The sequence below is a fragment of the Megascapheus bottae genome, chromosome 5 (genome assembly GCF_031878675.1).
Source record: "Megascapheus bottae isolate mThoBot1 chromosome 5, mThoBot2.hap1, whole genome shotgun sequence".
Taxonomy (NCBI): domain Eukaryota; kingdom Metazoa; phylum Chordata; class Mammalia; order Rodentia; family Geomyidae; genus Megascapheus; species Megascapheus bottae.
The window spans coordinates 75,302,291-75,326,377 of NC_143513.1; the positions used below are offsets into that span (position 1 = coordinate 75,302,291).

General features: G+C 46.1%; 2 protein-coding genes across 7 annotated transcripts in view; one reads left to right on the forward strand and one right to left on the reverse strand.

The window, feature by feature from the left end:
* The window catches only part of Luc7l2 (LUC7 like 2, pre-mRNA splicing factor), a 73,704-nt gene extending 65,969 nt beyond the window's left edge, over positions 1–7,735 (forward strand). For all 6 annotated transcript variants that reach the window (XM_090333398.1, XM_090333396.1, XM_090333393.1 and 3 more), the window contains 2 exons: positions 1,780–1,971; positions 6,463–7,735. In XM_090333398.1, coding sequence (XP_090189524.1) covers positions 1,780–1,971; positions 6,463–6,640 — 370 coding nt within the window. In that variant the 3' untranslated portion in view covers positions 6,641–7,735. The remainder of the gene's footprint in view (positions 1–1,779; positions 1,972–6,462) is intronic.
* A 5,151-nt stretch (positions 7,736–12,886) lies between these two features.
* On the reverse strand, positions 12,887–23,877 carry Klrg2 (killer cell lectin like receptor G2). Its single transcript, XM_090332408.1, has 5 exons — positions 23,100–23,877; positions 17,534–17,635; positions 17,073–17,218; positions 13,535–13,638; positions 12,887–13,205 (listed from the first exon to the last, which is right to left on the reverse strand). The coding sequence occupies exons 1-5, from the start codon at positions 23,875–23,877 to the stop codon at positions 13,085–13,087; spliced, it is 1,251 nt and encodes a 416-aa protein (XP_090188534.1). The 3' UTR covers positions 12,887–13,084.
* Positions 23,878–24,087: the final 210 nt, after the last annotated feature.

A 24,087-nucleotide genomic window follows, 5' to 3' on the forward strand; every position in this document is an offset into this window, starting at 1 on the left:
TCTCAGCCTCCTGAGTAGCTATGTTTGCAGGTGTGAGCCACTGCTCCCAGCATTATGTTCTTTTTGCTTGTGCCTTTCTTTTTTCTTTTTTTTTTGGGAGGGTGGGGAGGCTTGAACTCAGTCTGGGCACCGTCTCTGAGCTCTTCAGCTAAAGGCTACCACTCTATCCTTGAACCAAGCCCCACTTCCCATTTTCCAGAGGTTAATTGGAGATAAGACTCTCAGGTCCTTTTGTGTCCGGGCTGGCTTTGAACCTTGATCCTCAGATCTCAGCCTCCTGAGTAGCTAGGATTACAGATGTGAGCCACTGTTGCTGGGCTTTTTTTTTTTTTTTTTTTTTTTTTTTTTTTTTTTTTGCCAGTCCTGGGGCTTGAACTCAGGGTCTGCTCACTGTCCTTGGACACTTTTTTTTTTTTTTTTTGCTCAAGACTAACCCTCTTCCACTTGAGCCACAGTGCCACTTCCGGCTGTTTCTGTCTATGTGGTACTGAGGAATGGAATCCAGGGCTCCACACTCCACCACTAAGCTACACTCCTTGGCCCTGGACAGATTTTTAATAAATGTAAATTTGTCATACATTACTGTAAATCCAGCTTAAAATGTTTCTGCTACTTTGGAGGGGATTTTTTGGCTTGATTCATTGCTTTTGTTTACTCATTTACAGTAGGAAAGTCACTGTAGATTAGTTTTAAGACTAGTAAGCTTCTGCCCTGAGCAGTTCCTGGGTGTTTGTTTCTAAGCAGATGTCACTGTGTCAGGCTTCTGTCAATTTCTTTGTCTTTCTGTCAATTTTTTCGGGGGGAGGTCGATTGGGCCTTGAACTCAGGTCCTGGGTGCTGTCTCTGAGCTTTTTTGCTCAAGCCTACCACTTTCAGCCACAGTGCCACTTGTGGTTTTCTAGTGATTAATTGGAGACGAGTCTCACACATTTTGCTGCCTGGGCTGAAAACCATGGTCCTCAGGTCTCGGCCTTCTGAGAAGCTAGGGTTACAGGCTTGAGCTATCAGCAGCCGGCTTTTACAGTTAGCTTCTAAAACGAAATCAGATGCTTTTCATCGCTTGCTTTCCGTCACATCCTTCTGTCCTCCATTTTGTCGCTAACCTCACCAAACACACTTAGCTACTGCACATGCTAGTTTGTGAGCTGAGTTTCTATTCCTATGTGCCTATACGCTTGTTAGCAATAACTGCCCTCTCCCAATTTAGATAAAGTCCTCTAAAGTGAATTGGGAGACAGTACTATAGCTCTCAAGGTGGCCACACATGCACTTTACCACCTGAGCCTGCCTCCTAGCTCTTGTTTGCTTCAGTTATTTTTGCTTGGGGTCAGCTTTATACTGCCAATCCCTCCAGATTACTGGGACTACACTGCCCAGCCCAAATTATATGTTGTATGAATAAACTATTTCACAATGGTTTGAATTTCACTGTGATTTGATGCATTTTTATTACCATATACTGTTGATACAGATTGCTGCCTTCATTTTTCTTATATTCCTTCGTGGTGGTTGGGATTGAATTGCATGCTACACAAGCACTTTGCCACTGAGCTTTACCCTGTTCCCACTGCTAAAAGTTTATAAAATACTGATTGACCCTTGAGAATGAAGTGTCACCGTTTCTATTTCAAATACTAGCCCATAGTAACATCAGCAACATATTAATGATAGGCTTAGGCGATTTGGAATAGCATCGGCATTAAGACTACTAAAGAACAGTTTCTCTTTAAAGAAAAATATTGTGCTGGCAAAGCTAAAAATGAAATAAATCTTTTGTAGATCCAGGTCCAGGGAACATCGCAGACACCGGTCTCGCTCCATGTCACGAGAACGCAAGAGGAGGACTCGATCCAAGTCTCGGGAGAAACGTCATCGCCACAGATCCCGCTCTAGCAGCCGCAGCCGCAGCCGCAGCCACCAGAGAAGCCGGCATAGTTCTAGAGATAGAAGCAGAGAACGATCCAAGAGGAGGTACTGACGTGCCGGTCAGAGGACACGGAGCTACCTTTACGTTTTAGCCATGTGTTTACTTGTTACCTATGTTTAGAGTTAGATTACTGGTTTGAAACTTGCACCTGGTAATATGTACACATTTCTGTGTGGGTGTATAAATTTTTTCCTCATATGGATAGTTCATAAAGAATTACATATGAGCCAGAGTAAGAAATTGGAAATGACATATGCAGAGGTTATTGCTTTTCTCTACTTAGTATGTCCTGGAAAACAGTATTTTACAGGCAAATGATTTTAGGCACTAATGCTCTTAAAGTTTTTCAGTATGTATTAACAAATTAAGAGTGTCTGAGACTCCTTTCATTAAATGAGTTGTTTAGCTATGATTGTTTTCCAATTTATTTGAAGTGCTACACTTTTTAAGAGCAGACACATTCTAGTGTATTCTTGTTTACTGCACAATAGGTAATGAATTACTATGTACACCTATGGCCTGTTGGTCAGATTCAATTTTAAGGAAGCTACATTTGTTGATACAACTCAAAAGGTGCAATGAGGACAGGCACTGGGAAAGGTGTAATAGTTAAGGACCTGATACATAGGGAGATCAAAGAAGGCATTAGAATGTGGTAGACAGGAGTTTAGCTCCCAAACTTCTCAGGTCACATAGTAGCCCTTAAACCAGGAAATTTCTATGAAAGATAAATTGTACTTAAAATTGCTTTTTCTCTTGACATCTCATCTATTCTTACATACATATTGGATAAGCAGTTTTTGAGTGCCTAGTGCTTACTAGTTTTATATTTCTAATCCATATCATATAAACCTGAAAATTTTATTATTTTTTACTCTCAGCTACACATTCATCCCTTTAAATCATAGACTGAGTTGCTTAACAGCTCTCAACCAGTATTTTATTTCTCATATATTTCTGGCCATGTTCTTAAGCCCTTAAAGTAACCAGTAAGAATTTTACACTCAAAAAAAATTGTGTGTGTGTATAACTCAGGCTGATGTCAAGTTTGCAGTCCTCTTTTCTCTTCCGCAATGCTGGGATTATAGATGTGTGCCCCCTTTCTGATTTGTTTGTTCAGTCGTGGGACTTGAACTCTGGGCCTGGGTGCTATTCCTGAGCTCTTCATCACAAGACTAGCGCTTTACCACTTGAGCCACAGCACCGCTTCTGGTTTTCTGGTGGTTAATTGGCGATAAGAGTATCACAGACATTAGTGCCAGGGCTGGCTTTGAACTGCAGTCTTTAGATCTCAGCCTCCTGAGTAGCTAGGATTACACACGTGAGCCACCAGTGTCTGACTCACCTGATTTTTAAGAATCGTACTTTGTACTGCCCTTGGATAAGTTAAAAAAAAAAAAAAGTGTAGTAAAGGAACTTTATTCAAGTATTTCTAAAAGGTTTTATTGTATGAGTTTATCTGTTAACCACAGATTATAGAATACTAAACTCGGTTTCATAGACTATGTTTAGATGAAGAAATACTAGAGTATTAAAAAAATAGCATCAAGCATTCCAACTTTCAATGTAATGTAAGCAAGTAGGAGAGATGTTTGCAGGCCCCTTTTCTCATACTCTTGACCTGAATTTTAGGAACCAGTCTCAGAGTAATGTCCATAAATAGCATTTTTTAAAAAAACTTGTTGAGTCTTAACCTGTATACTAATTTTTGAAAATCACTCATCTAGATGATGGAAAATCCAGTGGGCTCTAATGTTGGCATGCTAGCTGTCACTGGTTCTGGTGTTTTTGAACTCTTCATGTGTATATTGATGGTGGAGATGGGAGGGGTGGGCATGGAGTCTTGGCCTCTGAGATTGTGTCATTGTAGTTCTTTTGAAATTGTTTACGAACAAAATTTCCCATCATACCACATTACTGCCACCTGAGATTCTCAGCATGTACACAAACAGGAATATTTTTGTAAAACTATTAAAATTTTTTGGTTTTCTCAAGAGCTCTACTCATCTTTCAAAACAAATATACTCTTTTAAATGATTTTTTTTGTTTTTTACCAAATGTTAGTAAATAATTTATATTAGATCTTGTTATTCCATATAACATCATTATTGCTGCATGTGTGAAGTTTCATGGAAGTTTTTTCCCATTGTTTTTCTGTCTTCTAGCCCCTGCCCTTGAAGCACTAGTCTCAGATACAAGTAGACTTCCTTTGTAACCTTTCCTTGGCAGCAGTTCTCCGGGTTAATAGGGTCTTTTTTCAGATTTCTGCTTAAGTCTCTTTCTCATGTGTAGAACAGACTTTAGAGACTTAATTGCTAGGATCCAGTGACCTTAACCGAGTAATTTAACTATCCCACCTGTTTTTCCCTATCTCTTCAGGAGAGTATTTCCTTTATTAGGCTCACAGTAGTTTAAAACAGGAAACTGCATATGTGTGGGACATTGTGATCTCTCAGAAAACACGTTATTAGATGTCCCTTATTCTTAGTTGCCCTGTTACCTTATTTCATATTCCTTCCCTTCAAAAGCTGTGAAGGAATCCTCGTATAGACTTGCAGCCATTGGAATTGCACTGTGTGATTTTTCCTCCTTTAATACTGTTTAAATTGTTGGTTGAGACCTTAAGTGGAATGTTCAAAATTGGTATTTATGCCTGTAATCTTAGCTGTTTGGAAGGTATAGATTAAGAAGATTGTAATTCTGACGGCCAGCTCTGTAAAAAACTTAGCAAAATGTCTTAACCGATAAGCTTGACATGGTGTTTCATATCTATACTCCCAGCTATGTAGGAGCGTAGAAGTAGAAGGATTGTAATCCAAGACCAGCCCTGGGCAAACCTTTAGAATCTGTATCAAAATAATAAAAACAAAGTAACAGAGTCATGGCTTAAGTGGGTAAAACATTGCCTAACAAGCTTAAGACTCAAGAGTTTAAACCACAGTAACTACCCCCGCCCCAAAGAAATTAGTATTAATTTTCAAGTTTTGAAAATTTTTAATTTGGTATGTTAGGTTTTTGTGACTGTGCCAAAATAATGCTTCAGAAAAGCTGCTGGAAGCATTGATTTTGACTCAAGGTTTCAGAATTCAGTTCATGATGAATGAACTGGTACTTCTGGGATTGTGCAGAGTGAGATAAAAGCATGATGGAATTAAGGCAACCAGGAAATAGGTGGGGAAAGTGCAAGGAAGGGGCCAGGGACAAAATAATACCCTTCAAAGACCCCAGGCTCCATCTCCTAGTAGCCTGTTTTTCAGCTATGAATTCGCCAATGGATTAGTTTATTGATGAGATTAACACCATCATGACCTAGTTACTTCTCAGTACCACTGGCTGGGGACTAGACATGGGGACCTTTGGTGTCATTTTATATCAAGACCGTAACACCTCCTTACTATATTTCAAAAATTGAGCATATAGTATTTATTTTTTCCCCCTGCCTTAGGGTTACCTGAAAGTATTGTTTATTCAGAGCTGAGGTTGTTGCTTAGCAGTACAGCCTTTCTTAGCATATATACGAGAACCTAGTTAAACACCAGTGCTGCCCCTCCTCTCCCATTCCCCCCACCCCCCACCCCAAAAAAAGAATTCTTCAGTTCTTGGTAGTGCCTAATTCTGAATGTGGGCTAAGGTTGAAATGATCATGTAAGAATTCTGTATTAGCTGTAAAGAACCAAATAAATGGTAGAATTGCTAATCATTTTAGATGTTGAAATTATAAAAATCTCCTCTATTTAAATCCCATAATGTCCTGTGGTTTTCCTTCTGATTGAATATGAACTTGTTTTGTATACCTAGTTCAGTGAAGATAGATAGCATGGAGATGGTGGTATTAAGAAACTATTACTCATCACAATTTATTAAGCATAGCCATCTTCTGTCTTCCATGCTTATTTTGATGAGTTGACTCAGGAGGGGTAAAGCAACTTTTTATATTAACATGATTTTATTTAAAGCCATATTGTTATTTAAGCCAGGTGTTGGCAAACTGTTCCCTATAGGCGAAATGTTGCCTGTAGTTTGTTTTGGTATAGCCAGCAAGCTATGGATGGTTTTACATTCTTAAGGTTGATATAAAGAAAGGGAAGAGTCTGTGAACCTGCAACACTTCAGATACTTACTTTCATTACAGCAGAAAAGACTCCTGTACCAAATCATTGATTTCCATCCAGTTTGGAATCCTAGGTTCTTAAATATTGTTTTAAATATCTGATACCTTTCACTTTTAAAAGCCATTATCTCTACATTATTTTATATTAAATATGTTTTATGAACTTCTCGAGCTCTATGGTTGTCTCTGAAATATTTAAAATACCTTCCAAGTCATTTTACTTTTTTTGACCCGTAGCTGTTTGTTACCACAAGTCTTGTTTTACTACCCTTATCAACTATGGTAGTGCTGTCAGAAAACTAACTTTTTCTTGGATGTATTTTAATATATATTTTTTCATCTGTCAGTACCTTAGTATTTATCCTATTTTATTTGGATTTTGGGTTTCCCAACGTATTTTGCTCCTCAAATTAATATTTTTCAGATCCTCAAAAGAAAGATTCAGAGACCAAGACTTAGCATCACGTGACAGAGACAGGAATTCAAGAGACAGATCGCCTCGTGAGCGAGATGGAAAAGCTAAGAAGCGGTCCTATGAGAGTGCTAATGGCAGAGCAGAAGAGAGGCGGAGCTCAGAAGAGCGGGAAGCAGGGGAGATCTAATTAGTGTGTACATATCTTTAATCCTTCAGCTTCCTATGGAGTTACATACTATTGTTTAGTTTACAGCTGTTCAGGGTGACAGTGAGCAGTTCCAGACACTGACCCAGCCAGGCTAGATGTACAGTATCCAACTTGATCTGGACTGAAAATGTTTTCTTGATGAAGCCTAAAACTACATCCATAGTTTCTGGTGGACCTGTTCTGAAATACAGTTTTATATAATAGGCTGACCTCTTTATTCTTTCAAGTAGGAGTGATAGTGAATGAATTGTGTTATTTTGCCTTGGGATCTTCTGACCATTTGTAAAATGCTGTCTTCCTTTCTATTCCAAACAGCAACAGCTTTGAGAACTTTCTTTATACTTCTCTAACTTTTGTGTCCCCTTAATACGTGCACCCTCCAACTGTGAAAGAAGGGGGAGGGATAGGGAAGCAATATCATTTCTGTTCTAAGGTTCTATTCCCATTATTAATTCATAGATGATTATGATGCAAGCATTATACTGGAATGCGTGCTGCCGAAACTTAAAATATGGGGATTTTTGTTTGTTTGGTGGTGCCTATTTAGAGTTGGGTGTTGAACAGCTGTTGGCATTGCATACTTTTGCTTTTTTACTGAAATCTTCAAATCAGAATTGTCTTGATTTTTCTGTTCCATTCAATTACTATGTTTAGGATGTTCTGATGGGGGTGGGGGCAGGGACTCTTTCATAATAAGCACTTGTTTTATTTTGTGTGTGGAATATAAAGGCTACACTCGTATTGTAAAAATAATAATAAAATCAAAGAAACAATCACCACCACCATCATTAAACTGTAACTTGTCTAGTAAAATGTCACTAGAACTACTTGTTGTATTTCCTGTCTGTTGCATTGTTAACAGTGCCTTACTGTACAAGGCACCCAAGGAAGGAAAGCTGTACTAGCAGATGCCAATGAACTGTGCTTCATCTGGGCCCCTTGCTGACTCCCCTACTTCAGGGCTGTCTGTAATAGCTACTGGAGAGAAAGGCTGTAGAAACCACTGAGGGTTTCCTTTTGTACTTCTTATTCAACAAACCTAAATAAAGACAGTATATAACCAACATAGTGAAACCAACAGTTTCTGCATGGAAGGCTTGTATTTCCACTGGTGACTTACACAGTGACAGGTATCACTTGCAACTGCAGAAAATGTACATTAAGTAGTACAATCAATAAGCAAAATCAACCAAAATCACCCTTCAAGAACTATCTCTTAACTGGGCATGGTGGCTCATACTAGCTACTCAGGAGGCTGAGGAGCACACTTCAAAGCCAGCCCTGGCACTAAAGAACGTGAGACTCATCTCCAATCCATCGCCAGATAACAGGAAGTAGGGGAGCCGGGAGTTTGCCCTGGTGGTAGATTGCTTGCCTAGCATGCATGAAGACCGAGGTTTGATTCCTGGGTACCACATATACATAGAAAAGGCCAGAAATGGGGCTATGGCTCAAGTGGTAGAGCTCTATCTAGCCTTGAGAAAGCCCAAGGACAGAACTCCGGCCTTGAGTTCAAGCCCCAGGACTGGCAAAAAGAGGGGAAAATAGCTTAAAAGTGATTATATGAATGGGAAATGTAATCCTAGCACATGGGGGCTAAGGCAAGTGGATCATGAGTTCAAGGCCAGCCTTGACTATCAGAACACCACCTTGAATGAGAGTCTTCCAGTTGTTCACTTGGTAATGCCACATTAATAAAGTCTTTTTTTCCTGCCGTATTTGGTTCCACACATTAAGCTCATCCATTTGCATCTGAGCAGCCGTGGCCTCATTTTCATTTCTAATTTTGGTTGTTGTACATCTGCTTTGCTTCTGGTGGCCTACACTGTTAGAAAGCATCCCTACAAAGAAGTTACTCATACATGGCAGCAACATGACCTGAATCATACCCAAGTTCATCATTTTGGTAGAAAGACAAACGACTTAACCACTACTGGGGGGTGGGGAGAGGAAGACTGTATTTTAAATCCGCTTTGAGAAATGAATTGCACAAAAAAGTACACATTTCAGCAATTAACTTCTGACTGCATCAAGACAAAAATTCCATGTTCCCTCATTGTCAGTTCTTGGTTTTCTCTGGAACAGGTAAATCTACTTTGTCTTTACAGGCTAGCTTTGCCCGTTCTAGAATTAGTCTGTAATTTCTTACGTCTGGCTCCTTTGGCCCTGTATGCTTCAGGCATTGACTGGTCACATTAGACTGGATCCAGACAATAGCGATTGGCAGTGCTTAGTGAAAAGAGCAAGGGAAGTTAATTCTGCATCAACCAACTTCTCCCAGCTTCTATTCTCTAGAAAGAGAAAGATGGGCTTTGAAGGAGAGGTAGGACTTACGGGGATTTCTCCCAAAGAGAAAACTTAGGAAACATTCCTGAAATTAGTTGTTCTCACCTAGGCTGCCCACCAGACTCTTTGGCCCTTTCTATCTGAATATGATTCTTTTGAAAAATGTGAATTTTTTTCTTCCACCAATCCTGGGGCTTGGACTTGGGGTCCCAGAGTGTCTTTTGCTCAAGGCTAGCACTACCAATTGCCACAGCACTGCTTCTAGCTTTTTCTGCTTATATGTTACTGAGGACTCAAACCTAGGGCTTCATGCAAGTTAAGCAAACACTCTACCACTAAGCTCATATTCCCAGTCCTGACCCTTTTGTTTTTTTTTTTGGCCAGTCCTGGGGTTTGAAATCAGGGCCTGGGCACTGTCCTTGGACACCTTTTTTGCTCAAGACTAGTGCTCTGCCACTTGAACCACAGTGCCACTTCTGGCTTTTTCTGAGTAGGTGGTACTGAGGAATCGAACATAGTGCATGCTAGGTGAGTACACTACCACTAGACTCTGTCCCTGAACTCTTTGGCTCAAGGCTACCGCCCTATCCCTTGAACCATAGCACCACTTCTGGATTTTTAGTGGCTAATTGGAGGTAAGAGTCTCACCACTAAAGTGACTTTAGTGCTTGGGCTGGCTTTGAACTGTGATCCTCAGATCTCAGCCTCCTGAGTAGCTAACGTTACTGGCATGAGCCACTGCACCTAGCTAGAACACATTTGCTACTGAAGATTGTTCAAAATCTACTATAGTCTCAAACTCATGGGGTTTTGGTTGATGAAAGAAGAAAGCCAAGAGTGCCTCTTAAGATATTTGTTTACTGCTCATTTAGTATGTAGTTCACACTGAATGTTCAGGGCTCCAGCTCTGCACTAAAAGGAGTGCTGATGTGGTCACTATTTTCCTGCCCTTTGCTCTGATACAAAAACAGTACATGATCAGTTTGACCTGGTTCTGTCAGTCTCATTTCAAGTAGTCTGGCATGTAACCATCATCATTAGCTTCTTCTTTGTCCTTCGCTTGATGTTGATGATTCAGGCCTCCTCCCTCCTCAGTCCCTTTATGCAGCGATCAGACCCAGTCATGGCTCGTATGGCTCGTGCCTGCCCTCCTGCAGAGCCTTCCAGACTCCTGTCCTCTACCTTACTGCCCAGGTTTTGCCTATGAAAAATTGGACTTGCAGGTTGAACACTGGTTTGTCTTGCCTATAATCCTAGCTACTCAAGAGGCTGAGAATGTAAGTTCAAAGCCAGGCTGGGTAGAAAACCCAAATATCTTACCACCAATTAACCAGGAAAAAGCTGGACATGGAGGTGTGGCTGAAGTGGTAGTGTGTTAGCCTTGAGGAAAAAAGCTAAGAGGCAGGGCTCTGATTTAAGCTCCAGGACTGGGATCAGATTTATGACATGGACTTTGTTCTCCATATAAAAGCAGAGTGTCACACCTGCAATCCTAGCTACTCAGGAGGCTGAGATTTGAGGATTGCGGTTCAAGGCCTGCCCAGGCACTAAAGAACTTAAGAACTCCAATTAATTACTATAAAACAGGAAGTGGGGCTGTGGCTCCAGGGGTAGGGCAGTAGCCTTGAGCTGAAGAGCTTAGGGACAACGCTCAGGCTGAGTTCAAGCCCCATGACTGACATAAATAAATAGAACATCCATTTTTCTGGAGGTTCTGTGTTGTGTGTCAGTACTCACTTTATATTATTTTTACTATAGGCTTTCATGTGGTATATATCTCCATAAATGCAGACAATACACTAATCAAATGTACCTCTTTTATTAGCACTATCCCTTAGCCACTCTTCTCCCTTAAAACAATTCCAGCAGGTTTCCTTTTCATGTATGTGTGTTAAGTTCAACCCTATTCACTTGCCCTTTTATCTTCTTCCTCCCTGTTCTACTAGATGCTGCTACTTTGCTTTTTTCTTTTCTTTTTGGTCAGTTGTGGGACTTGAACTCTGGGCTTGGGCGCTGTCCTTGAGCTGTTCAGCTCAAGGTTATCACCTTACCCCTTGAACACCACTTCTGGTTTTCTGGTGGTTAATAGGAGATAAGAGTTTCATGTTCTTTAGTCCTTGGCGGGTTTTGAACTGATATCCTCAAATCTCAGCCTCCTAAATAGCTAGGACTACAAGCCACTAGCACCTGGCTGCTCTGCCTTTTTTTTTTTTTTTTTTGGCCAGTCCTGGGCCTTGAACTCAGCTCCTGAACACTGTCCTTGGGCTTTTTCCAGGCTAGAGCTCTACCACTTGAGCTATAGCACCATTTCCCGCTTTTTTCTATATATCTGCTGCTGAGGAATCGGACCCGGGTCTTCGTGCATGCTAGGCAAGCATTCTACCATTAGGCCAAACTCCCAGCCCCTGCTCTGCTTTTTTATGTCTGACTAGAAGCCATTGAAAAGGCTGTACCACAGTTCGGTACTCAGTGATTGCATCTATTTACTTTGGGGACATTTTCTTTGGTGACATGCCAATTTGTGTCTCCTGCATGATCTGCTACATTCTTAATCATTATGCCCTGCAAATTCTGTCTAGTCTGTGAAATAGGGATAGAAATGCAAGCATGGAAGATTCCTACTACTTGCTTAGTTTTCCCAAAACTTCCTGTCCTTGTCAGGAAACTCACCCTTCCTCCAACTCTAGTCATGTTTTAACACAGTGTGAAAATTTCCATTGTGATCACAATGTGATCCCACTCACATTCCCCAGCATTCAGCCTTAGCAAGCATGCGAGGCCCTAAGTTCAAAATTCACAACTGTCCCAAAATAGCAATTTATTAGCTCACAGTGCTAGAGGCTGGAATGTCTTAAAGAGTATGACACCAATATTTCTTAGGCATTTGTAGTCTTTCTCCTGCTTCACATCCAGCCTCTCGGCCCATTATGGGTTCATGAGGATATAGCCTCATGACCTCCCCTACCCATAAGCACACCTGTCAAAGGCCCCACTTCCAATACTTTTGCATGATTTGGAGATTATATTTTACAATATGAATTTTTTGTGAGGGGAGGTGCCAATACTGGGGCTTGAACTCAGGACCTAGGCCCTATCCCTTAGCTTTTTCACTCAAGGCTAGTGCTCAACACTTGAGCAACACCTCCACTTCTAGCATTTTACTAGTTAACTGGAGAAAAAGGTCCTACAGACTTTCCTGCTTGGGCTGGCTTTGAACCATAATCCTGAGCTCTCAGCCTCTTGAGTAGCTAGGATTAGAGGTGTGAGCCACTGGGCGCCTGCCTCTCAATATATAAACTTTTACACATGAACTTTTTTTGGTTGGTCATGGGGCTTGAACTCAAGAGACTGGGCACTGTCCTTGACAGTCACCTTTGCTCAAGGCTAGCCCTCAAGCCACAGTGCACTTCTGGGTTTTGAGTGGTTAATAGGAGATGCAGACTTCCCTGCTTGGGCTGACTTTGAACCATGATCCTCAGATCTCAGCCTCCTGAGCAGCTAGAACTATAGGCATGAGCCGCCAGCGCCCAGCGACACTCAAACTCTTAAGGGTCACATTCAAAGCACAGCAAATGGGCTCATGCCTGGACCGACCGTGTCTTCATGGAGCTTACACAGGAGGCAGCAGCACACGTGTGAGCTGTGAAGCGGATAGCGGTGCCCTCAACGACAGTGGGTGCAATCGGAGAAATGGGGATGGGAAGTCTCCCAGCTGGCAGGGTCCAAACATGACATTTGAAGAAGAGGCCCATTCCAAAGACATGTTTTACTAGGGTGCCACCTCTGATTTGCTGACCTGTCCTTTCCCCTGGGACTGGAAGACTGGGTGGGGTGTGACACAGCAGGTGAAGGAGAAAAGAAAAATGACCATTTTAATGAAGGGGGGTGGGGATGAGACTTAGAAGTGTGAAATAAAATAAAAAGCCTCTAGTTATAGATGAGTGTGTCAGCAGCTAGAAGCTAAACTTGGCACTGAGATTTGAGGACACAAAAAACTCTCCCGCTGGCCTCGGGTCATCATGCACCTGGGTCTAGCTCCCCAGGCTGGGCCATGAGTGGATGTGGGGGGCCAGGTCTGCGGGGAAGGGGCTGCGAGCTCTTCAGCTTCCAACAGGCTGAGCACAGGCAGAAACCAAATCACTGCTTCCCTCGGACACAGACCCAGGGTCTGGAGGAGCTGCAGTTGAGAGCCACAAGCCTGCCTTCCTTCAGGCCCCCGCAGCTGAGATCTGGGTTCTCCAAGTCTTCCTTTGGGAGCCTGCAGAGGGGGTGAGGGGTGCTAAGGATGCTGGCCTCAGCCAGCCCGTGCCCAGAGAACTATGAGGGCCAGGGGGATGTGCCCTGTTACTAGCTGCGTGGCTGGGCATGCCAGTTGGTGAGTGAGTTGTAAACCCTGTGCGTATAGGATGGGAGAGACAGTCCTGCTTGTTAAGGGACTCAGAGCAGAACTGGAGTGATAGGGTGTGAGCTAAGTCAGGCCTCTGAACGCTTCTGTGGATTGGTTTCCTAAGTGACACCACAGGCTGGGGTGGGTGTGGGGGCAAAGGAGGATATGGAACAGCCAAGGGGGAGGGGAGCCATACTCACGGCTGGCGCAGCAAGGGGATGCCATCGATCCAGTGCCAGCCTTGGGGGCCTCGCTGGGCCCCCACCCAAGAGTGTTTGGTAGCTGGATATCTGTTCAGTAAGTCCTGAAAGAGAAGAGCAGACAGTCACTCTCTTGTGAGCGCTCATGGCTACCAGATTCTGTTGGTTTGCCACAAGGCCAGTTGGCCAGTCGAGGAAAGTCGGCTCAAGGCCTTGTTCACCTAACATGCACAGTTCTGAAGTGCAGGCTGGCTGGTCGCCAGAACAGTGCCCAGGATTGGGGACCAGAAATGAGGGGACTCCCATCTTAGCCTCAGTGGAATGTCACTACTCAACCACAAAGCAACATGCAGAGGGTATGGAGCAGGCAGAGGATAAGGAGCTCAAAGGAGAGGAAGCCTGGGCCAAGCAGCGAGTATGTCTAGGTGACAGGAAGTAGCCATACAAAGCTAGAGGTTCTTGTTGGGGGCTAAGCTGCAGAGGTCCCAGACACAGATTAAAACAGGAGGGTAGGCTCGACACACATGGCTCATGACTGTAATCCTACCTACTCAGGAGGCTGAGAGCTAAGGATCATAGTTCAAAGCCAGCTCAGTCAAGAAAGTATGTAAGGCTCTTGTTTCTAATTAACCAGCAGAAAAGCCCATGGTGGAGCTGTGGCTCAAGAGATAGAGTGCCAGCCTTGAATGAAAATCTAAGGCACCAGGGGCTCGTGCCTGTAATCTTAGCTGCTCAGGAGACTGAGATATGAGGATTGTGGTCTGAAGCCAGGTAGGGCAAGAAAGTTTGTGAAACTTATCTCCACTTCATTACCAGAAAGCTGGAGGAGGAGCTGTGGCTCAAGTGATGGCTCTAGTCTGGAGCAAAAAAACTCAGGGACAGCTCCCAGATACTGAGCTAAAGCCCCAGGAACTGGAACGACAAACAATAATAGTAGTAATAGTAATATGAAAGTCAAGGGCTCACACCTGTCCTAGCTGTTTGGTAGACTGAGATGGGGAGGATCATAGCCAGATCACAGGCAGAAAGGGCTGAAGAATAGCTCTGTCTCAATGGAAGAAGCTGAGTATTGTGGCACTTGTCTGTCATTCCAGATACATAAAACTTAAAATAGGAGGATTGTGATCCAGGCATGTGTTCTGGCAGGAGAAGTGAGACTTTATCTCAAAAGAATGTAAGGTATACTCTTATTTTGCCTTTTTTCACTCAAGGATGGCCCTCTACCACCTGAACCACACATCCATTCAAAATGTTCAGATACGGTAAGTCCCAGCAGGATGACTCGGTGATGGGGAGATAGCAGTCCCTGCAGTTCAGACCAAAACTCTTCCTGGAACAGTTTGATCAAGCTAGATCACAACAACAGCAACACCTTTCTTTGCTCGCACAAATGACTCCACTCTGAGAATCAACCCAGGAATATCAATGTGAGAAGAAGTTGCCACAAACGACACCATTGCTATTTAGAGAGGGAACGAGAAACTACTAAATGCTTTGCAATCAGGAAATAATTAGGCAAATGATGGGATATCAACATGATGGGAAATTATTATGTTATTAAATTTGACAAGTACATGGAAAAATGTAAACAGGAGATCATACCAAGTTAAAAAGCAAGTCTGTGCCACCCACAAGGCCAAGCTCTATACTACTACACAAGCTACATACTGCTGACTAGAAGTCCACTGGTATAAATGAATTTGCACATCTGTGGGTCTGCTTGCCTATCAAACGACTTAAGTTAGTCAGGCACCAACAAATACCACATTATTTGAGGCTTAGAGTCATTCGGGAGGATCCTGCCCTCCTGTCTATCCTAGCACCAGGCCATCTTTCTCCTGTCCACCCCTGAGCTTCCTGGTGACAGAAGTTGACAGCCTGACTCGCCCAGCCCCATCCACTCTACACCATTCTACCTTTTCATTTTCTCACAATTAGCAATATTATGGTGCAGTCAAGGCATTATCCAGTGTCATAATGAAATTCCAGAAACCTTGGAGCTTAAAGGTGGCTCAAAGCCCACTCTCCTGAGGGATCCTGGGTTCTCCACAGTCTGAACTTGGGGATTCTTCTACCAACATGCAGAGGGAATGTAACCCAGAACAGAACAGACTTGATATCTCATGTTTGTCTCCTAAAAATCCATTGGCTGGATGATGGTAGCCTATAATCTTAGCTACTGGGGGCGGGGGGGACCTGTGATCTGGGAATCAGTTCAAACCCAGCCAGGGTAGGAAAGTCCATGAAACTCTTAACTTCAACTCATTACCAAAAGGTGCAAGTAGAGGTTTGGCTGAAGAGGTAGAGTGCCAGCCTCTAGTGAAGGAGCTCAAGGGCAGTGCTCATGCCTGAGTTCAAGTCTCAGCACCAACACACACACACACCCTTGAAGCCTACCATTTCAACCTTTGTGTGTGTGTGTGTGTGTGTGTGTGTGTGTGTGTGTGTGTGTGTGTGTGTGCTGGGGATTGAACCCAAGGCTACATGTAAACACAGACTCCCACATTTTCACCTGCCATTTTGACTATGGTTAAGGATACAGTCTCTCCAGGACACAGTACACACTGTCCACAACTGCAATCTCCAGGCCTGAAACTCTGCACCCTCCAAATACTAACTCTCCATTCTCTTACCCCCAGTAGCATGATATGAAGACATTACTTTTAAAATATTGGGGCTTAACCTCAGGGCCTCAAGCTTGCCAGGTGATGCTCTATCACCTGAGTTATGCCTCCAGATCTATCTGTTGGTGGTTATTTTTAGTTTTGTGTGTGTGTGTGTGTGTGTGTGTGTGTGTGTGTGTGTGTATGTTCCTCATTCCTGTGAACTTGGGGCTTGAATTCAAATGGTGGGCACTATCCCTAAGCTTCTGTGCTCAAGGCCATTGCTCTACCACCTGCCTGGGCTGGCTTTGAGCTGCTATCCTCAGATCTCAGCCTTCTAAATCGCACCAGTGCCTGCCTTTTGCTAGTTATTTTTGAGATAGGGTCACAAGAACTTTTCTGCCCAGTCTGACTTTGAATCTTGGTCCTTTCCCTCTCAGCCTCCTGCGTAGATAGGATCATAAGTGTGAATCATAAGTATTGAAACATTTCCTTCTTAAAAAAAAGGGTTTTTTTTTTGTATGTGCTAGTACTTAAACTTGATTTCAGAACCTCACACTCTTACTTATTAGCTTTTTCACTCAAGACTGGTGCTCTACCACTTGACCCACACATCCACTTTCAGCTTTTGACTGATTGAGTAGAGATAAGACAGTTGGGTTGCTAGATGCCAGTTATTTTAGTGGTAGTACTGGGGCTTCAGATTCAGGACCTTATAGGCACTCTACCACTTGGGCCACACTGGAACCCTGTTGTGCTTGTTTTGCTTGTTTTGCTTGTTTTGTTTTGGGGTAGGGTCCTCGTATGTCACTTTATTCCCTTGGGCCTCCGTGACTGCTGTAGTGTGGAAGGACAAGATCTAGAGATTTCTTCCAGCCTTAGGACTCAGAGACCTGGAATGCCACTCCTCTACCCCCCATGGCTGCCCTTCTCACCTGGGTGTGGTAGAGCAGGGGCAAGGTAGCGTTGTGGGCCACGCAGAAGGCCTGGCTGGCCTTCCAGTCTTGTGTTTCTGCAGAGAGGTAGTAACAGCGCTCCTCAGACCACATCCAGCCTGGAGGGCATGGCTGGCACACAGTTCCTGCGAGGACAGACACCCTGGTGAGTGTCTGGGTAACTAAAGAGCTACAGAAAGCAAACCTGGCTGGGAGCTGTGGTGAGGGTGGGGTCTGTCGATATTCAGGGTACAGTCAAGCTCTGGGAGGCGTAAAGAGAGGATGTTGTACGGCTTGTGCACAGTGCAAGTCTCCTGGGTGAAGGCTGCTGCCCCATAACTGGCTAGGGCACAGGAGACGGGCAATGTGCTATCTTTGCTTCACAGGCCATGCTACCTATCCCCAGAGGACTGTCACGCGGTTATTCTCAAAGGCCCTGGAAAGGCAAGGGAGTACCATACCTGCTCTAGAGGCCAAAACCAGGATGGTGATGGTGCAGGCAGCCAGAAACACAGCCAGGACCATCAGGGCACAGTGCAGGGATTTTATGTACATGGGAAGCCCTGGAGGCAGGAGACAGAAAGACACAGATTAAAAGAAACCACCCAACCACACCCATCTACACCAGACCATCACAGCAAACAACCCAATGGTGGTTAGCACTTTGTGTCAGGAGAGACATGCTGGAAGACAGACTGCATCTCAAAGTCACTAGAAGAGAGAAGGAAAGAGAGAGAACGAGTGATTCTTGTTATGGAGTAACTACTGTACTAAGTGGATTAGACTAGAGTTCACCAGAGCTGATTCAATCTTCACTTTATACCTGCCACTAGACATGGTAGTACATACCTGTAATCCCAGTTACTTGGGAGGTAGAAGTAGAGGATGGAGGTTCAAAGTCAGCTTAGGCAAACATATGAGAAATTATCTTTTTTTTTTTTTTTTGGCCAGTCCTAGGGCTTGAACTCAGGGCCTAGGCACTGTTCTTGGGCTTTCTCAAGGCTAGCGCTCTACCATTTGGGCCCTAGCACCACATCCTGTGCACTTTTTCTGTGTATTTGGTACTGAGGAATTGAACTCAGGGCTTTGTGTATTCTAGGCAGGCATTCTACCACTAGGCCACGCTCCCAGCCTGAGAAATCATCTTAAAACTAACTAAAAGCAAAAAAAAAACCACCACCACCAACAACAACAACAAAAAACTGGGACATGGCTCAATGGACAGAACACTTTTCTGGCTCCCTGAGGCCCTGGGTTCAAATCTCCACTACCACTACCACCAAAAATCACTCAGCATCTCACATCTCTGCAGACCTTCGAGTGGCACTGGGTAGATGTGCCTGCAGCCTGTGCTACAGGCCACGAGCCGCTGGGTGCCTGCATGCACAGACCCAAGGGCTGGAGCAGATCAGCAAAGGCTGGAAGAATAAAACAATCTATTTCAATTTGAATTTTTAAGATGGGATCTCATTAGATTGTCCAAGCAAGCCTTGCTCTTCCTGCCTTAGCCTCCCCAGAAATTAGAATTACAGGAGCCACATGCCTGGCTAGGCACTTATGCCAATGCCATGCCTTGCCCTGCACAAACAAACTCAAAATGGATCAAATACCTCAATATCAGATCTGAAATCCTGAAACTGCTAGATGGTTTTCTCAAGCTAGAGCTCTACTCTTGAGCCACAGCATCACTTCTGGCTTTTTTCTATGTACGTGGTGCCAAGGAATCGAACCCAGGTCTTCATGCATGCTAGGCAAACACTTTATCACTAGGCCAAACTCCCGGCCCAATACAATCTTTTAATAAAAAAAGACATGTCCAAAAATAAGTTTGCATTACTAGAATTGTGAAATGGTAGCCCACCTCTACAACATCTTAATAATAATGATAAAATTACGTTTAAAATAATAGAAGTAAAAAGATGAAGACAAGGAGAATATAATCTGGCCAATCGCCTTGGTAATTGCAGTGGCTGAATGGTGCATTTCACTGTGCTCTTTCAGGAAACAAAACAATAAAGAAACTTAGAGGGGAAAAAAACCTCCCTCACCCCCTCAGCAATTAAAAGGACTGAATTCTAAGGCACAGAGCCTGGATGGCCCCTTGCAGAGCCAAGGGGAAAGTCCTCATCTACTCTACTCCCTTTACAAAGCAATTCTTAAGCAAGCAACAGAAATACACTCTCCAGAACCCACAAGACCCATGGAACATTCAGATGGAGTTAAATCCACTCTGTAACTAACAGGGTATGGTTGCTCAGGCATTGAATCCTTGCAACTTGGCAGGCTGAAGCAGAAGGACCACGAGTTGAGTGTGGGCTACACGGCATAACCCATCTCAAAACAACTCTCCCCATTAGCTTAGTCTCTCCCTTCTCCAATCCTGGACCTTTGTTGCTGTTTTCTTTTTGGTCAGACATGAGGCTTGAACTCAGAGCCTGGACACTGTCTCTGAGCTCCCTTGCTGCACTGAGGACTCATGGAGGCAGGGGCCAGGACGGTCTTGTCTTCATGGCCTCCTCAACATCTGGAAGGGCACAGAGGGTCCACAGCGGTGAGAGCTTCCCCACCCCTTCCTTCCCCAGAAAAGGCTGAAGAATCAGAATTTCTGATTGTGATATAGTCAAGGAGGATGACCTTCGTGTGCCAGGTATTGGAGATTCACTGTGAGTCTGTCTAACGGGGTCAGCTTTGAGTGAAAGAGAACAGCACATCTCAAGTTCAGGCCTTGCTCCTGACGCATGTGCGCATGCGCACACCCAGAATCTGGTTCCTGGGAAGTTCAAGGGCCAATGGCAGCGTGGAGCAGGAACGCTTAAACAGACCTCGGGGATCAGACAAAGCGATTCCAAGCCAAGATCTGCAGGACAAACATTCTCTCTCTCCTCAGCATTAGGCTTTGCAAATCCATCCCTCTCTTTAGCTGTCCACAGTGGTGTGACAATCACCCAAGCCCTGGGAGAAGGCGTTCCCTTCCTCCCCCAGCTGGACAGCTCCTCCGGACCCCTGCCCATGCAGCCACCCTCCCTCCCAACCTCCTCCAGGCTGCAATGGGGGCTTGTGCCTTAGTTTATCTTCTCGGCAAGAAAACCAGCCTGAAGTAACAGGCTTACCCACTCAGAAGAGCTCTCCTCAGGCAAGCCCAGGCTAACCTCACATTTCCCAGAAAGCCAAACCAAAGCAGTAAGCAATGACTCTTCCGGAGGAACTGCCCTGTGGGCTCTCCCCCACCAGGCCCCTCTTCATTCTCATTCATCTGTGGTTACCAGCTGTCTCCCCTGACCCTATCACCCAGCCCCTGCTCTGCCTCTTCCTTGAAGACTCCACAGAGGACCAAACTCCCCTGAGGTGGATTTTTAGCTGATTTGCCTCCTTCTCTGCTCTCTCCTTCCTGCAACACCCAAAGAAACTTTTTTCTCTTGCACCTCTGCCCATGTTCTCCACTGTGGAAGAATACACAGTGGATGGACAGTGACACAGCTAACACCCCACTCCCCCAGTCTACCGAGGTCCTGTCCACCAACTCTGCCATCAGCCAAGCCTTCATTTCCTGCTGCCTCTGCTTGAGTAGCTGCATCTGTCAATCTCGTGACTGCCCCATCCATCCTTCATGAAGCTATCAGGGCCAAGCTGTTTTTTTTTTTCTTTTCCTTTGTAGACCCCAAATCCTTGCACATGTTAAGCAAGTACTCTACCACAGAGCTACAGCGTTTGATTTTGTTCTTGAGATTCAGTGCAGACTTTGCCTGGACTGGCCTCAAACTTACAATCTTCCTGACCTCTGCGTCTCAAGTAGCTGGACAGAGCTTATTTTTTTTTTTTGAGGAACAGAATTGGAGGCCTGAGCTTGCTAAGCAGGCCTCCACCATTTGAGCCATGCCTTCTATCTCACTTTTTGTTATCCAGGCCCTTTTTGCATTTGGTTATTTATTTACTTTGTTGGTCATGGGACATGAACTCTGGGCCTGGGCATTGTCCCTGAGCTCTTCAGCTCAAGGTTACTGCTCTACCCCTTGAGCCACAGCACCACTTCCGGTTTTCTGTTGGTTAACTGGAGATAAGAGTCTCATGAACTTTAGTGCCTGGGCTGGCTTTAAACAGCCACAATCCCAGATCTCAGCCTCCTGAGTAACTAGGGTTACAGGTGTGAGCCACTGAGCCCTGCTGCATTGGTTATTTTTGAGACAGGGTCTCAGTTTATGCTCAGATGCTTAACTTCCTCTTTGTGCTTTCCTGTATCACTGGGAATTGTAGGCACTGGTCCCTGACACCAGCCAATATGATTTTTCCACAGCTGGGACGGCAAGCCCATTTAAGAATCTCACGAACTTTTTTTTTTTTTTTTTTTTTTTGCCAGTCCTGGGCTTGAGCTCAGGGTCTGAGCACTGTCCTTGGACTTTCTCAAGGCTAGAGCTCTACCACTTGAGCCTCAGCACCACTTTCAGCTTTTTTCTATGTATGTGGTACTGAGGAATTGAACCCGGGTCTTCGTGAATGCTAGGCAAGCACTCTACCACTAGGCCAAACTCCCAGTCCCTCTCACAAACTTTTTTGCCCGTGCTGGCCTCAAACTGTGATTCTCCAAGCACTGACTCCCGAGTAGCTAAGAATATGTTACTTACTTGCACCCAGTGTAAGTTCTTTCTTTCCTTTTTCTTGTTCCCTGTTTATTTATTTAGCCTAAATCAAAGCTTGAATTCGGGGCCTGTGCGATCATTTGACTTTTTCTACTCACAGCTGATGCTCCACTACTTGGGTCACACTTCTATTTCAGGCTTTTTGCTGGTTAAACATGGAGATTTTAACAAATCTCTGGGACTTTGTCAGCTGTCTTTGAACCGTGATCCTCAGATCTCAGCCTCCTGTGTAGCTGAGTTATAAGCATGAACTGGCATACCAGAGTTCACCTTCTACATCAAAATTCCAACCAGATCACCTCCCCACAAGCTCCCTCCCTTCCTTACCCTCCTCTCCCTTCTCAGCTATCAGATTTAAATAGAGAAACATAAGCTAAAGAATACTAAGGAATGCAGACCATGACCAGTATAAGCTAGAAAAAGGGTTCAAGGGTAGGGCGGTAGCCTTGAGCTGAAGAGCTCAGGGACAGTGCCCAGGCTCAGGGGTAGGGTGGTAGCCTTGAGCTGAAGAGCTCAGGGACAGTGCCCAGGCTCAGCGGTAGGGTGGTAGCCTTGAGCTGAAGAGCTCAGGGACAGCACCCAGGCAGAGTTCAAGCCCCATGATCCACCCACACCCACACACAAATGTGGGCATTTGTGACAACAGCAATTGAAAACTCATATTCCACCATGTCAGAGATGAGCTCAGACCTACTTCCAAATGTTGAGTGGCAGGACCCTCCCTACCTGAGAGAACCACCCCGAGTCACGAATCCCCTCTGGAGATTCTTTCTGGATCTGACTAGCTGCCTGGCCTACCTCTCCTCCCCTGGGGACTGCAGTTAGCCTGCTAGGCGGGGCTCCAGCGTCCCCTAGCCTCGGTTCTACCCACACCAGAAAGAGCCTCTACTCAAGATACCTCCAAAGCAAGCTTTCCCTGCCACCTACACCAACCACTCCAGGCCAGTTCCTTACCCAGGATTGTTCATACCCGGGGGGCTTCTTTGTCTCGGCTCTCCTCACCTCCACAGCCACACAGCCACCCCCCCACCCCGCCCGCACTAGGTAACTCTACTAGTGTGAGACGCCATCCTTAGGATGGAGTGTGGCTGGAGGCTCGGGCAGCCCTGGGTCTGGGTTCCGGCCATGTCACACCTCCACCGCGGCTGCGCACCTTCAGAAGGCGCGCGAGGCTCCTCGGGTGTGTGTGTGGGGGGGTTAGATTTTTATTCTTCGACCCAAAGTCGAGTTGCACTTGGGCGGGCCCTACCGTCCTGAATCCTCAGGCTCCGGCACTGGGTGGTCTTCCAGATGCCCTGACCCCCCCCCCGACCCCGCTACCCAGGGCGGGGAGTGCGAGCTGGGCCGCCCAGGCCGCGCCAACCACCGCGCCAGCGGGCAGGTGAGCACTGACCTAGGAGCTTGATCGCCCGCGGCAGCTCCTGGCCGTCCATCCCGATGCTCCACAGCGAGGCGTCCTCCTTTTCCCACCCCTGCTCGCGGCCGCTGCTCGTGGGAGAGCTCCCGGGCCCCTCGCGCTCCTCGACGGGGCTGGCCTGGCCCTCGGCGTGGCGGTCGCGCTCGGTCGGGGCGGCCGCCAGGGGCGAGCTCCGGCCCCGCGCGGCGCTCGGAGACGCGGCCCGCTGCAGGAGGGGGTGCGCCGGGGAGGCGTGGCGGGAGAAGGCGGGGGACTCCGGCACCGGCACGGTGAGGAAGCGCGTGGAGGGCGCGGGCGAGGGGCTGCCCTCCGGGGCGCCCACCGGCTTCACGCGCACGTCCACCTGCAGCTCCACCGGCGCCCAGGTGCCCGGCGCATGCTCGCTCGGGGCGGCCCAGGGCGGCATCCCCGCCCCAGACTCCTCGCCATCCCTGGGCTGCTCTGCGACGGGGCTCGGCGACGGCGGCTCCCGGCTGGTGGACCCCAGACGGCGGAAGGCGCCGTAGCCCAGGCTGAGCGGCTGCGCCCGCAGGGGCCCGGGCCGAGGCGGTGGCAGCTGGTCCTCCGTGGGGTCCTGGCCCGCGCCCGCCGCCGCCTTCCCCGCCCCGGCCGGCCTCCGGTGGCTCCCGGGGCTGTCAGCCAGCCGCTCCTCCTCGGGGACTCGCGGCTCGTCCCGGTCTTGGCTTCCCATAGGTTTTTTCGGCAAACAGGCCTCGGCTTGGACTCCTGGCGAGGCCTCCGGGACCAACTCCATGCCGCGCGCAGAGAGATGCGGAACGAGGGCACCTGGGCCCAGGTAGGGATCAGCTTTGCCGCTTCCTTGTTCCGATTGGTTCAGCGGCGTGGCAGTATTTGCATGGCCACGCCCCTTTCGAGGGCCCCGCTGCGATTGGCTGCGGCTGGACGTCGTGTGGGCGGGGCTTGAGAGTTTACAGCCTTTGCGGGCACTCTGGAAAAAAAAGCA

Bases quoted from the DNA above. Each gene is read 5' to 3' on its own strand.
- Klrg2 (XM_090332408.1), bottom strand. From the start codon at position 23,877: ATGGAGTTGGTCCCGGAGGCCTCGCCAGGAGTCCAAGCCGAGGCCTGT. The intron at 13,639-17,072 runs GTGAGAAGGGCA...CTTCTCTTTCAG, and splicing joins CCCTGCTCTACCACACCCAG to GACTTACTGAACAGATATCC. The intron at 13,206-13,534 runs GTGAGTATGGCT...CCCCCTCTGCAG, and splicing joins ATCCCCTTGCTGCGCCAGCC to GCTCCCAAAGGAAGACTTGG.